We start from the raw sequence: 13,423 nt of genomic DNA on the forward strand, positions 1-13,423 counted from the left end.
GGATTGAGGTAAAATTACCTAGGTATTATGTTATGCACTAAAATAAACACTGTGGCAGCTTATTTAATGGTAATAGGTGTTATTTTGCGATAGCCGTAAAAATGTCGTTTTATTCAACTGTAGTTCGCCGAACCCTTTTCCGAATCATTTTCTAAGCAGCTAGTGCAGCTGAGTCTATTCTTGCATATTCGATTCTTCTGCCGATCCTCAGGGGTCCACAACAGTTTGGGAAGCTTTGTTTAATTTTTGCCGTATCATCTCATAACGATATGTTTACCCATGTTCTTCCGATATAAGGGATCGAGGTCGGGTTCACATATTACGCTTATCAGCGTATGATTTGCCCCTTATTAATATAATAATAGTTAATTAAATAAAGACAAAAACGTTTAATATCCTGCCCTTTTTAAAGTGCCGTGGGAAAAAACAAGAGCTTCCGCATTGACCGTCATTTTGTGTAACATGGAAACGCTTTCAGTAACGAGGATGTTAAAAAAAGTATGTACTCATGTACCGTTTAATGAAGAAACAATACCCACTGGCTACTGGCTGCCCCATTTTGGTTAAAACCAAGTATGCAGGTACCTAGCTACGAGAACAATAATATAATGCCGTTGCCGTACCTTCTTGTAGATTTTCTTTCAAATATATCCTGAAGAGTATTCGGAAATACTGAGTAAATATTCTTGCACGAAGTGTCGTAGCTAAGTGAACGAATACGTTTTCGAACGAATACGTGGGCGAGAGGCTTTTCGCCCAGGGATTCACTCTCAAAGGGCTTGTACGATCCTCCCTTGAGTGCTGACCTGAGTGAGACTAAACCTTAGGGTAAAAGAACAGTGAACATCAATTGAAACTATAAATAAAACTCAGTTCCGCAAGAAGTGGTGTACTCTATTTTTTGTATTTTGCCCGTGGCCGTTTTTCGATGGTGGCAACCTCTAAAGAAGTATATAATCGTATGTACCATATATACTACAAGTTTGAGAGAGGTCGTAAGGCTAAGTACCTAACAAAATGTTAAATCTAGCAAATGTTGTGTTTTTCCCAACACACAATTTTCAATGAATCACAGTATCAGGAAAATAATTCAAATAATTGCACTACATTTGCCTGAATTGGTTAGCCGTGCTCACGAACTCAAGTTATTAAATTATAACACACGTCTGGTACCTTCTGGTTATTTCTTATGTAATACGACACATCTGAGTTTATACCTGCAATTATTGCAACAGTCAAAAGTATACTGAAACCTATTCACTCTCTAGATAATCTTGGGCTAGTCGGTTCATCGAGTATTAAGGTGGCGTGTCGCACGCTACGTTTGTCAGACGTGATATCCATTCAGGAGCCCAGTGAGACTATGACTATTTCTCAATTTTGACGTTCGTTTGACGAAAATTGACGTTCATAAGTGCCACTTTGACGTTCATAAGTGCCACTTGTGGTCTAAACTGAATAAATATTTTTGATTTTGATTTTGATTTCATAATGGAATAATTCACCCAACAACAGTCTCCTCATCGAGGGCGGTGACGAGCGAGTTAGTGCAGCGGGTGTTGGTGTAGTCGATGAAAATTTAATCTAGCGAGTATGGCAACTGCACTGCTAACGCCAATCAGTCGGCTGTCAGTACTACTCAGTCTTTAGTTAGCATGTACAATATCAGTAGGTACATCAGACCGAGTGCGGCAGCTGCTCGGCCGACTTAGCAACCCTGCTGTTAGTGGCTACACTATAGTATCAGTATAACTCNGTTAGACTCTTGAAAGGACATCATCCATTTTGGTCCAAAATCAAAAGTGCCGGCCAAAAAATAAAAGTGCTGTATTCTGATAGAATACGTCCGCCTTATACAGCACTTTTTTTTGTTGGCCGGCACTTTTGATTTTGGACCAAAAATATATGAAACGTGGATGATGTCCTTTGACATGCAGGTACCTTAGTAAACTTAAAGCTTAGTTACAACAGGATATTGCAAAATTCCCACGGGAACGGGAGTTAGCGGGAAAAAACATTTGTATGAAAAAATCTAAACCGCGTAAGATAGATGAAGGGGGTAAAACGGATCCACGCGTACGAAGTCGCGGGCGGCCGCTAGTACATTAAATAAAAAAGAAGGATGAAGGTATTTAAAAAAAAGTCTACTCAATGTCGTCAACACGGTGTTAATTATACAAAAACTCCTATGTGAAAGGCCCACATCATCCATGAGTGCACACGCACACTACAATAATGCCGCTCGGATTGCTCGGATCAAACTCCCCGCACCCCGCGCGACCGGGACCAAAAATTGGTGTTCTTCGTGGATGAAACGATCTAAGACCATTGAAGTAATATTACTACGTAGTACATTATAACTCAATGTCTAAGACTTAGGATTTTGGAACCCACACACAAAATCTCGTTGTCCTCAGGTACCACTTCGAGCTGGACTCGCAAGGACTGTGGATAGACTCGCCCATGCTGCCCGAGCTGCTGACCTTGCAGGAGAAGGTGGCTCCGGTGCAGCAAACACCTGCTGATAAGAAGAGTAAGTGCTTTTTAAAAGAATATTTTTTCCCATTCGCCCCCACTGGGGCAAGTGGGAAATTTTATTCCCATTGGCCCCTACCGGGGGCAAGTGGGAAATTATATATGTAGAATTAAAAAAAAATCTTACGCCCGTATTCACAAACGATTCTTGCTTAAGTGAAGCAGCAAATCGAACGCACAGCGTTGAATAGAGCTCTGCGATTGGTTCGTGGGTGACCCGCATCCACGCGCACTGTGAGCCTTCATAGAAATGGTTGTTGTGAATACGGGCGTAAATCTCAGTTGCTCCCATCTTTACCAGGGTTGATTTACTGGGGACGACTAGGAATTTATTACGAAAATGACCAGCCTCCTTCAACAAATTGTGAAAACTCATGAAAAGCAGTTTGATAGTTTTTAAGTATCGCGTTCACAGAGATAGTTTTAGTGATCTAGTCTTTTATTACTGATCTTCATAAGCAGGGGAGGAAACTGGGACCTTTTTGAAAATTATATCCCAACGGCCTCTAGTGGATGTTACGCTGGTGGGGCAACTGGGAATATAAAAAGTAGTGTCAAGGGACAGTTGATATTATAAAGGTAGCAGAAAGGCGCCAGATGCAGACTCTTCCCTACTGGTCAATGTGGAAAGTCCTTTGTTCAGGAAAAATGATGATCATGATGAAAAAATATTCAAAAGAATTAATTTTTTTTTGTCGAGTCTAGGACATAGGAAGCCTGGGAGAAGCCTTGGTGAACAATATTATTATGTTTTTATGTTTGTTAAATATAAAACTCCATCAGTCAAGCAATAAATACTGTTCTTTTCAAAATGCATACATCCTACTAATCCTACTAATATTATAAATGCCAAAGTTTGGATGTCTGGATGTCCGGATGTCTGGATGTTTGTTACTCTTTCACGCAAAAACTACCGATCGGATTTTTTTAAACTTTACAGTATTATTGTTTGTAACCCATATTAACATTAGGCTATAGCTATAAACTATTTTATGCCGATCTGTGACACTAAATTTCACGCGGGTGAAGCCGCGGGCAAAAGCTAGTACATAATACGTTATGATTTGAGGAACACAAGCTGTATTATAAAAATAGGCATAAATATACGTTAAATATGAGAACTAGGTCTATCATGCAATGCCATATTATATTATGCAATAATGCACTTGGTACAAAACTAATAAGTTGCTCAATACTTAATAGTGCTTTGAATAGGTAGGTATATCGATACTCGTGAAAACTATATAAAGTAATTTAATTATGTATCGAAAGTTTTCTTAATTATAGTATTGATTAAGCTATTGGTATTATTCGTAAACATGAACTGCAATTATGACAATGATATCTCAAAAACAACTACTTGATATGTTTGTTGAGAAGTAATCAAAAAAAGCTCATAAAGTTCATTTAATTTTGCAAGTAGGCTTTTAAAAAGCACTGTTACACGTCCCAGTGTTAACCCTACCACTGCTTCGGGACAATAAATGGGCCAGTGTATTACTGAGATGTCATTAGAAGACGCAAAAAATAAAATATTTTTTAAATAAAACAACTTGAAAAAATCGAACTGCCTCAAGCATAGTTTGAGAAGCGACTCTAATCGCTAAGAAATTTTAATGAAATAATTTATTGTATAACAAAAAGTATCGTTACATTTCAGTCGCAATCAATATTTAACTACCGTCACTCCCCCAACACTATAACTTTTTTTTTACCCAACTGCGTCAAAGACAGTTATGTTTTTGAGGGTAGTAACCTAGAGTTCTCGTTACAGACCCGGCGTCCGGAGGGTACCAGAACCTATTCGAAAAGTTCATTGAAGAAAAACCAAAAGGTACCCACCATTCCCACTGTTGGGCAAAAGCCTACTTAGCATGCTTGCAATACGAATAAGTATATGAATTATATCAATATAATATGTATCATATACACCAAATTCTATGCAACTTAATTTTTTGTACCTTTTTCAAGTAGAACAATATTTTTTAATCAATATTTGTGTTGGCAAAAAAGTGACTTCATAGCTTGTCGATTGACTGGTGGTGGCAACTACCCTACCCTATTATAATACCGTATAAAATATTTGTATATGTATACATATACCGTATAGTAGGTATACGTTAAATACACGTGCATATTATGTGATATACCTAGAAAATAAACTCGAATTTTTTTGCTTGACTTATGGTAGCTTTACAATAGAATGCTGTTGTTATATTGTTAAATAAATGAAATAAAATATATATACATCACATCGACGACATATAACTATAATTATAACAAAAATTGTTATAATAAATTAACAAACCTTTTTATTTTTACAAAGTACCATCCTAGACTGCATCTCACTTAACACCAGGTGCGATTGCGGTCAAATACCTGCCTTGTCTTGCATTTTATGTTGTAGGGAGTCTTACAAGTCTTATTAATATTTTTATACCGTGTATATTTAGTTAAAAGCCGGTCTCTGAGCACGTAGAATTTTGTCCAATGACCCCAAGCTACCCATCCTTATCGCTCGCGCGTAATTATGTCGCTGTCGCGCTCGCACACTCACTGCGGGCGCCCGTCGCACAGTCGCGACAGCAATATAACTACGCGCGAGCGATAAGGATGGGTAGCTAGGGGTCATTGGACAAAATTCTAAGTGCTCACGGACCGGGCTTTAATATAATATGTATATTGTTCACAGTGCTGGATATAATACGGATGGACCACAACTACTCCGTGGACCCGCCAAAGCACGAACCCGAGAATGTGTCGCGTCTCAACGTGAGGCAGTTGGTCGACACGCTCGGATATCTGTAAGTTTATCTGCTAGATATTTTTTTTACTATCGCTTTTTACCCGACTGCGCTAGAAGGAGGGTTATAAATCATCGCTATATTGAATTAATATAGGTATAACATATCAAAAGATCGACCAGTAAAATATCTTAACCTATCTTTCTCCAGTAAAGTTATCGCCATTTGTAACGAAAAAAACAGAATAAATACTTAACAGTTGGTACCTCTTGTCCACCCACAAGGTGGACCGACGACCTGACAGTGGACGTCCTGTGGCTGAAATGATGATGATGATGGTACCTCGGATTAATAAACGGCACGTTAAAGAACGCGCCTGTTCTTCTGATTAATTTCGTTGCGGGTCCAATGACAGTTTAACTTTCCCCCGGGACAAACTTGACCTTCACTGGTTGGGTTATTGGCGGTCAAGCTGTAGATCTTGGCTACACAGGAGTTGCAGCGGTAGGAACGGGAGGTGGGAATAGTCCCGTTCCTTTGAACTCCCTGAAGAACGTTCAGCCTTAAAGTGCAACATACAAATGAAAAACATTTTTATTTCTAATCATAGTAGTGATGTTACGGTCAAAGTGATAAATGTGAAAATTATGAATAATCGCCGGTTATTATGAATAATTACCGCATGATTTGGTTAATGTGATTAATATGAGGTCATTTATGTGTGTATAAAACTAAATAGGCGGCTTAGGGGTGGCCCAAGGGCCCCCCCCCGCCGCACCTTAACCTATTTTTCACTTTAAATCACAACATTATGTTATAGGCATAATGGAAAAGTAATATTATGCAAGAAACATTCCAAACTCATTATGCCAAATTATATTAATATATGATATCAAAACGTTCAAAAGTTTGGCTGTACACGAGCACGTACACAAGATGTTGTTCGCTTTTAAGAAATTTGTTAGTACTAAGGTTGAATTATTAAATAATCACTGTTAAATGTGATTAATTTATCACTTTTACCGCGACTGTCGGTAATTATTCATAATAACCGGTTATTATTAATAATTTTCAATTTATCACATTAACCGTAACAGTGATACAAAAATCTATTTATCTATGCGAGGCGAGGCGTTTACGTTACGGTGCGGATAAGTTTGCGTTGCAGTACGGAGTTTCGTACAAAGAATACCGACCATTTCGAGTTGATACGGTTACGATCCGTTTCATCATCATCATCATCTCAGCCATAGGACGTCCACTGCTGAACATAGGCCTCCCCCAATGCTTTCCATGTTACCCGATTGGTAGCGTCCAGCGCTTTCCTGCTACCTTTATGATGTCGTCGGTCCACCTTGTACGATCCGTTTGCGGGTTGGTAAATGTGATTTGTACTTAAATGACTTGATGATGAAATGCTTTCCTTCCAGGTCCCTCAAGAACCTGCAACGCAAGCAGCTGTGGGTAGTTAAAGTGGAGTCCGACAAGAGCGAAGCTTCCATCACCCAGGCGGAACAGGTCATCACCAAGATGCAGGATCCTAAGCAGATTATAGAGGTAAATATAGATGTCCCTACTTATTAACTTTGTAAACCCCGTAGAAGTCGTGAGAGGCGAATAAGGGACAAATATGCGAACATCTGGCCTCCGAAACTCGAAATGAATAATGCACCCCCTTTACACCCTTTATACTACTGCTCAAATACAACAACTTTTCTCAAGAAAAAAATGGTTAACGGCCGAATACTGAAACGCCATTTAAATATTTGACGGCTTCTCAAATAGTTAAGCAGCTCCTAAACTTACATTTCGCATACTCAAAACAATATCTGAGCAGTTCTCAATTTTTAAGCACCTCTCAAATTAAGTTGCACTCAAACGCCACTTAAATGAATTTTCGCATACTGAAACGCCATTCAACGCTAAGCATTACTCAAACAACTGTCAAATCGTCTTAAGCAGCTGTTAAATTTGAGAGTGCTTGCGCGGTATCTTAAATCCTATTCTTATACCTAAATCGACCTAAATAGTGGTAAATAATGTGTGTCATCGTTATCATTTCTTTCGAGCCTCGAGGAAATACCTAGATCTAATCGCAGGAACGCAATAAGGCTGAACGCTATTGAAAAATATTATTATAATGACATGCAATTCCGAGCGAGGTTCCGCGTCCCTAAAGAAACGGTGTTGTTTCTGGATTCATAATTTGGAAGCTCTTTGAAACCCCTCACCAAATGCCATACAACCAGTGGACCAAATACTTATTATAACCCTACTGTTCTACGCAACGGGAAGTTATGAACGTGTACTAGGTGATATCTTCCAAATCTAACAGCCAACTGTGCATCGTATAGTGCACGAAGTAACAACCAAAATAGCTGCTATGAAATCGCTTTACATAAACATGCCTATTTCTGAGGATTAAGGGGACATCGCATAGCAGCATTTCCAAGAGTTGTTGATTTGTCAATTTGATGCTCTGTCAGTCAACAATGATAAATGTCAATTGTGGTTACGTTTCGGTCCACGATCGCCACTTAATAGATTTCAACAATAAAAAGTATCACCCTTAAAATTATTTTTTTAATTAAATAAAAATGCAAGCATTAATTTTTTTATATGATAAAACGAGATTTATAAATAATAGAAACTAAAAATAAACTGTTCTATGTTAAGTTGATTGAGTATATTTCCATAAAAGACAATACATAACCAAACGATGCTGCGTGTAATGGATAAAAGACGTAAAGTTATCATTTGTGTAAATGAAAACATACTTTTTTTGGTAAATGTTGCCATTATGTATACATTTGAGAGCTGCTTAGCTGATCACGGCTTCAAATCCGTTGAGTAGCGTTTGAGAATACCATTTAAAATTGAAGGATACTTAAATTTAGGAGCCCGTCAGCTGAGTGACAGATTTGAGTAGTGTTTCAGTATTCGGCCGTAAATCTTCCAAAAAAGGGGACCCTTTTCATATAAACTGTCACAAATAAATGAGCCATTATTTTAGTATGCGGAGATTTTTGCATAATTATTGATCCACTGCGCATAATTATTGATACAGGGTTAAAGTACTAAAAATCGTATTTTATTATTCTTCCAGATAGTCCCCCAAACGTCCACATCGCCAGCCGGTGGCAGCGAAGTCCTCCAAGTGATGGAAGACGGAACCATCTCCGACAACTTCATATACGAGATAGCTCAGGAACAGGAGATCAGCATGGAGGAGGTTTCCGAGATCCCCGCCGCAGAGCACAGGTCGGTGATAGCAGGGCGATGATACCCAAATTGCAGGTGATACCCGAATGGCAGGCTGTTGATACTCCAATAGCAGCACGATCCCCGCCTGGCGGACGATCCCTGGCTGGCAGGATGATCTACGTCTAGCAGGAGGATCCCCGCCTGGCAGGACTATCCCCGTCTAGCAGGACGATCCCCGCTTGGCAGGATGTCATGGAGGACGGAACCATCTCCGACAACTTCATATACGAGATAGCTCAGGAGCAGGAGATCAGCATGGAGCAGGTTTCCGAGATCCCCGCCGCAGAGCACAGGTAATACCTAGCTGGACGATCCCCGCCTGGCAGGACGATCCCCGCCTAGCAGCACGATCCCCGCCTGGCAGCATGATCCCCGCCTAGCAGAGTGGTGATACCCTCCTAGCAGGATGATCCCCGCCTAGCAGAGTGGTGATACCCTCCTAGCAGGATGATCCCCGCCTGGCAGCACGACCCCCGCCTAGCAGAGTGGTGATACCCATGTAGTAGGTTGGTGATACCCTCCTAGCAGCACGATCCCCGCCTGGCAGCACGATCCCCGCCTAGCAGGCTGTTGATAGCCACCTTGCAGGTGATACCTAAACAGCAGATTGGTGATACCCTCCTAGCAGGACGATCCCCGCCTGGCAGCACGATCCCCGTCTAGCAGGATGTCATGGAGGTCGGAACCATCTCCAGTCCCCGCCTGGCAGGACGGTCCCCGCCTAGCGGGATGATCCCCGTCTAGCAGAGTGGTGATACCCACCTAGTAGGTTTGTGATACCTGCTTAGCAGGGTGGCGATATCCAAATAGCAGGTGATACCCGCTTTGTCAGTAATAAATACTGCGGCTGTTGATACCCGCTTAATATGTTGACGATCCCCATCTAACAGGCTATTACCTACCTAGCAAGTAGGTGATTTTAAGATCTTAACTTAATTTTTCGGATAAGTCACTTGACATGTTTTGACATAGACTTAAAATTAAGTTATAGATGACCCACGCTGAACTGTCCCACCAAACTCAATGACAGGGGGGCGCTACCATCGTTCAACTATATGGTTTCCAACATGGCAAAAATCGGAACCAGCGATCCGGTATTGACGGTGGCGCCCCACTGTCACTGTCATGGATAGGACAGTTCAGTATTTTGGAACTATATCTACTTAACTTCTTAATACGTGTAAATCAATCTTTACTTTCGTGATGATCCTTATAAACAAATAAATAATTCTATCTTCAGAGAGTGGATGGTCAACATCATCCCTGAAGAAACCAAGCCTAAGTACGCGTTCATCAAGCACTGCAACTCCGGCAAGAAGAAGCGCCATTTCACGGCCGATATGAACGAGATTACGCTGCCTGGTGAGTGCGGTAAGCGATTCGAATCCCGGTGGGGACAGATATGACCATTAGGCCTTGAATGCGCGCCACGATAAACTTTTAATTTGGCACGATAAGCCCTACGTCGTCTAAAATCGTCAATAAGATTTTATCACTTGCATCTTTTAGCCGTAAAAAATAAAATAAATTCCACTGGGTCCCTGTGGAATTTATATTATTTTATTTTTTATTTTAGGAATTACAAACAATTAGACTTACTTTTCGTGAAACGTAGGCCACGTTTTGACTCTTGTTTATGAGGGGCAAAGATGTTAGGGTTAGTTAGAATTATACTTTTAAGCTACAAAAATACTTAAATTGGTTAGTTCGGTTCATTTCATAACACATTTATTTAGTTCTTCATTAAAAAATCATTTTAATTGATTAGGGAATGAGAAAAAAAATTTAAAATGATAACTAGTTTTAGTTCTTTCAAAGGCGTACGGCGGTTGTTCTAAATAAAATAGTTGACACAACTGTGATATCAAAAAAAGAAGAAGAAATTGCATTTATTATTACAACTAAAAGATACTTCTGTCACGGTAGATAGTATTACCGTGCTTCTGTGCACACAAACTTTTAACATAGTTTGTTATTATACCTATACACAGAACAGTATATTAATTGATGTTCCTTCTCTTCAACAGGCAATTTCGAGAACTACTACATACTACCGGACGTCGACCCATCCGTAGGCGTCGAGATCACGACCAGCTACGAGCCAGAAAACTACATTGTGGAGGAATACCAGCACTTAGTTCTTGAGGAACAACCTAGGAAGCGGACCAAGGAGACCCCGGAATCCAGCAAGAAGAAGAAAAAACGCTTCTCAGCTGTCCGAGAACAAGTGAAACAGATCCAGATGAGAACGGATGAGGAAGACTGGGTGATTGAGAATAATGTGGTCTACGAGCAAGAAGGTGAGGAATATGACACACCGAAGAAAGCTCCTCGGGTGAGACGGAAAAATAAAAAGTTCCTCGGCTATGATTTTGTCACTTAAACGTGGATTGTTTGGGGGTAATGTGGGCTGGCACTTCGTAGATCACAGTTTTAGAGAAATAGCAGGATTTTGATGATTTAAGATTTCACACATAAAATTTCTAATTGTGTTGAGTAGTCACTTTTGATGATACAGTTTAACCAAACTGTGTTCGTGTGGTAACTTAAAAACACATTTGATATCGTTTATAGTTGTCTTCACTCGCCAATTTTGCGTCCACTAGGCGACAAATCAAATCATTAAAGGATGTAGCTCATTTATTAACCCAGAAAGGGATCGTAACCGTATCAACTCGAGCCGGTCAGTATTCTTTATATGAAACTCCATACTGCAACGCACACTTATCCGCACCGTAACGTAAACGCCTCGCGATTGACAGCTCGCGAAAGGTGATACTGTGTTGATCCCTTTCCGAGTTGATAAGTCTGCTAAAACCAGCTTGTTTTTTGGGAATCAATTTCTTAAATTATCATGTTTTGTTTATTTCTACAAAAGATCTCTGGAAGTTGATTTAGAAGTGCCAAAGAGGTGGTTTTCATATTTTACCAATATAATAATGGATTTACGGTATCATTTTTAAGTTAAATTAGTTATTTAATCTCAATTATGGTTATTTTATTATTATGCTTCCAAAAAATATGAATTTGTGGTCATGACTAATAGCTTTTTTTGCAATATTTCATTTGGATTGAAAGAGAGAGACAGATCGATGAATGTGTCAATGTATTATCTTTTTCTGTGACAATTGTACGGTTTTTAATATCTTTAACAGCATTTTTAGTTGGTCAGATGCCGTCTCTTTCATTCTATAGATGTAAAAAAGAGATAAAATTAATGTTAGTTTAACATACACTACAGAATCACTAAATTCCTATTTCTAGTCCACTGGGAATCGCATTATGGCTTTTTGCAATACTTTTAACCTTTTAAAGGCTTATTCTCATATTGCCACCACATTTTTTACCTTATCCCATTGTGTTAAGGTCCAAATTCAATGAAAATTACTTTCTGCGCCAGCTAAAGGGTTAAGCTCACGTTACTCTCTAAGGCTTAAGGATTGTATATTTTTTCGTTTTTTTTCACGTCGGTACGAGGTTGCGTTTGAAATGATATAGATAAATATAGTTTGTTTTCTATTAATTAATAGTTTGGCATGTATGTATAGTTCGCGCAAAGATAATTGAGGCCATCGACACAAGGAAAGATTTATCTGTATACGCTGTCTTAGGTAGTCGCACTGACAAGTTTCTGTCTCGCTTGCAGACATTTAGCAGAGCGAGATAGCTAGTGTATTCGATATTTGAATGTGTTCTGTATTCAAATATTACATCAGTGTGAGTGCGTGTTTGCCTCAACTCTCGTTGCGCGAGCTATATCGTATGAATGTTGTACAGACGTACTTCAATATCTTTAGTTTATGATTTTAGAGGTCTGGGATTATTTGTAGCCCCAAAGCAATCCTTAGTTAGACAATGTGACAGTTGTAATTTCGAGATCGCTTCGCACCGGCGTTTTTTGTATGTATTTACGCTGTGTGAAGCGATTTCGGTATTAACCGTCAGTTGTCACTAATGTAACGTTTTCCAGGCACAGTGTAGTCGTTAAAATTTGCAACTTGACCTATGTGCTGGGGGAAGTACATTCAATATTCTAGAATTCTTGGTACATTTATGTATCGGCTAAATGTAGACTCAACCTACGAATTTTCAAAATGGATTTTTACTTCAACGACAACTCTTCAATGAAGTCTATTCTTATTGCTCTTACCAGTTGTCGCCACTGTAGAATATAATTACGCGCGAGCGATAAGGATGGGTAGCTTGGGGTCAATGGACAAAATTCTACGTGCTCGCAGACCAGACTATTGATTCAAATCATCCCAGACCCATGTAGTCTAATGATATTATCATTGAACATGCACTTACAATTAAGTTTGATATATTTTGGTGTTGAAATATACCTATTGTATAATTATAAATCGGAACGACTCAATTATTGGTCGCTTCTTAACATAGAGCTAATGTTTGTCTGCGAGGGAGTAATCAATGTTAAATAAAAACGCCTTTTATTCTAAATGCTTGTTTTATTTAGTATAAATACAGGGTGGAAACGATAAGTGATCTCACTCGATTATTTCTAAACTATACAAGATATCCAAAAACTGCTTACTGATCCTAAAAGTGCTTCATGAGCTCTATCCAACGGTACCAATAATAGGTTACATAATAAATTGGATCTATCTGAAAATTCAATGTTTCCAGCCTCCATACATTTAGTAAAACCTCATAATATTAAAAACTATACAAGATATCAAAAAACTGGTAACTGATCCTGAAAGTGCTTCACGAGCTCTATCCAATGGTACCAATAATAAGTTATAAAATAAACTGGATCTATTCGAAAATTCAATGTTTTCAGCTTCCATACATTTAATACTGCCACAATCATAGCACTCATGTCTTGATAATATTATAGCAAGTAAAGCCTAAATCCAATG

General features: G+C 39.2%; 1 protein-coding gene across 1 annotated transcript in view; it reads left to right on the plus strand.

Annotated features, from left to right (window-relative positions):
* Positions 1–13,001, plus strand: part of LOC114351975 (uncharacterized) — a 32,932-nt gene extending 19,931 nt beyond the window's left edge. Inside the window, exons 3-9 of the mRNA XM_028303369.1 lie at positions 2,419–2,533; positions 4,310–4,369; positions 5,228–5,339; positions 6,710–6,836; positions 8,386–8,540; positions 9,784–9,914; positions 10,571–13,001. Of these exons, the coding sequence (XP_028159170.1) occupies positions 2,464–2,533; positions 4,310–4,369; positions 5,228–5,339; positions 6,710–6,836; positions 8,386–8,540; positions 9,784–9,914; positions 10,571–10,926 (1,011 nt within the window). The 5' untranslated portion in view covers positions 2,419–2,463 and the 3' untranslated portion in view covers positions 10,927–13,001. The remainder of the gene's footprint in view (positions 1–2,418; positions 2,534–4,309; positions 4,370–5,227; positions 5,340–6,709; positions 6,837–8,385; positions 8,541–9,783; positions 9,915–10,570) is intronic.
* The last annotated feature ends 422 nt before the right edge of the window (positions 13,002–13,423 follow it).

Source organism: Ostrinia furnacalis, unplaced genomic scaffold, assembly GCF_004193835.3.
Source record: "Ostrinia furnacalis isolate ACB-3 unplaced genomic scaffold, ASM419383v2 OfSCF1233, whole genome shotgun sequence".
Taxonomy (NCBI): domain Eukaryota; kingdom Metazoa; phylum Arthropoda; class Insecta; order Lepidoptera; family Crambidae; genus Ostrinia; species Ostrinia furnacalis.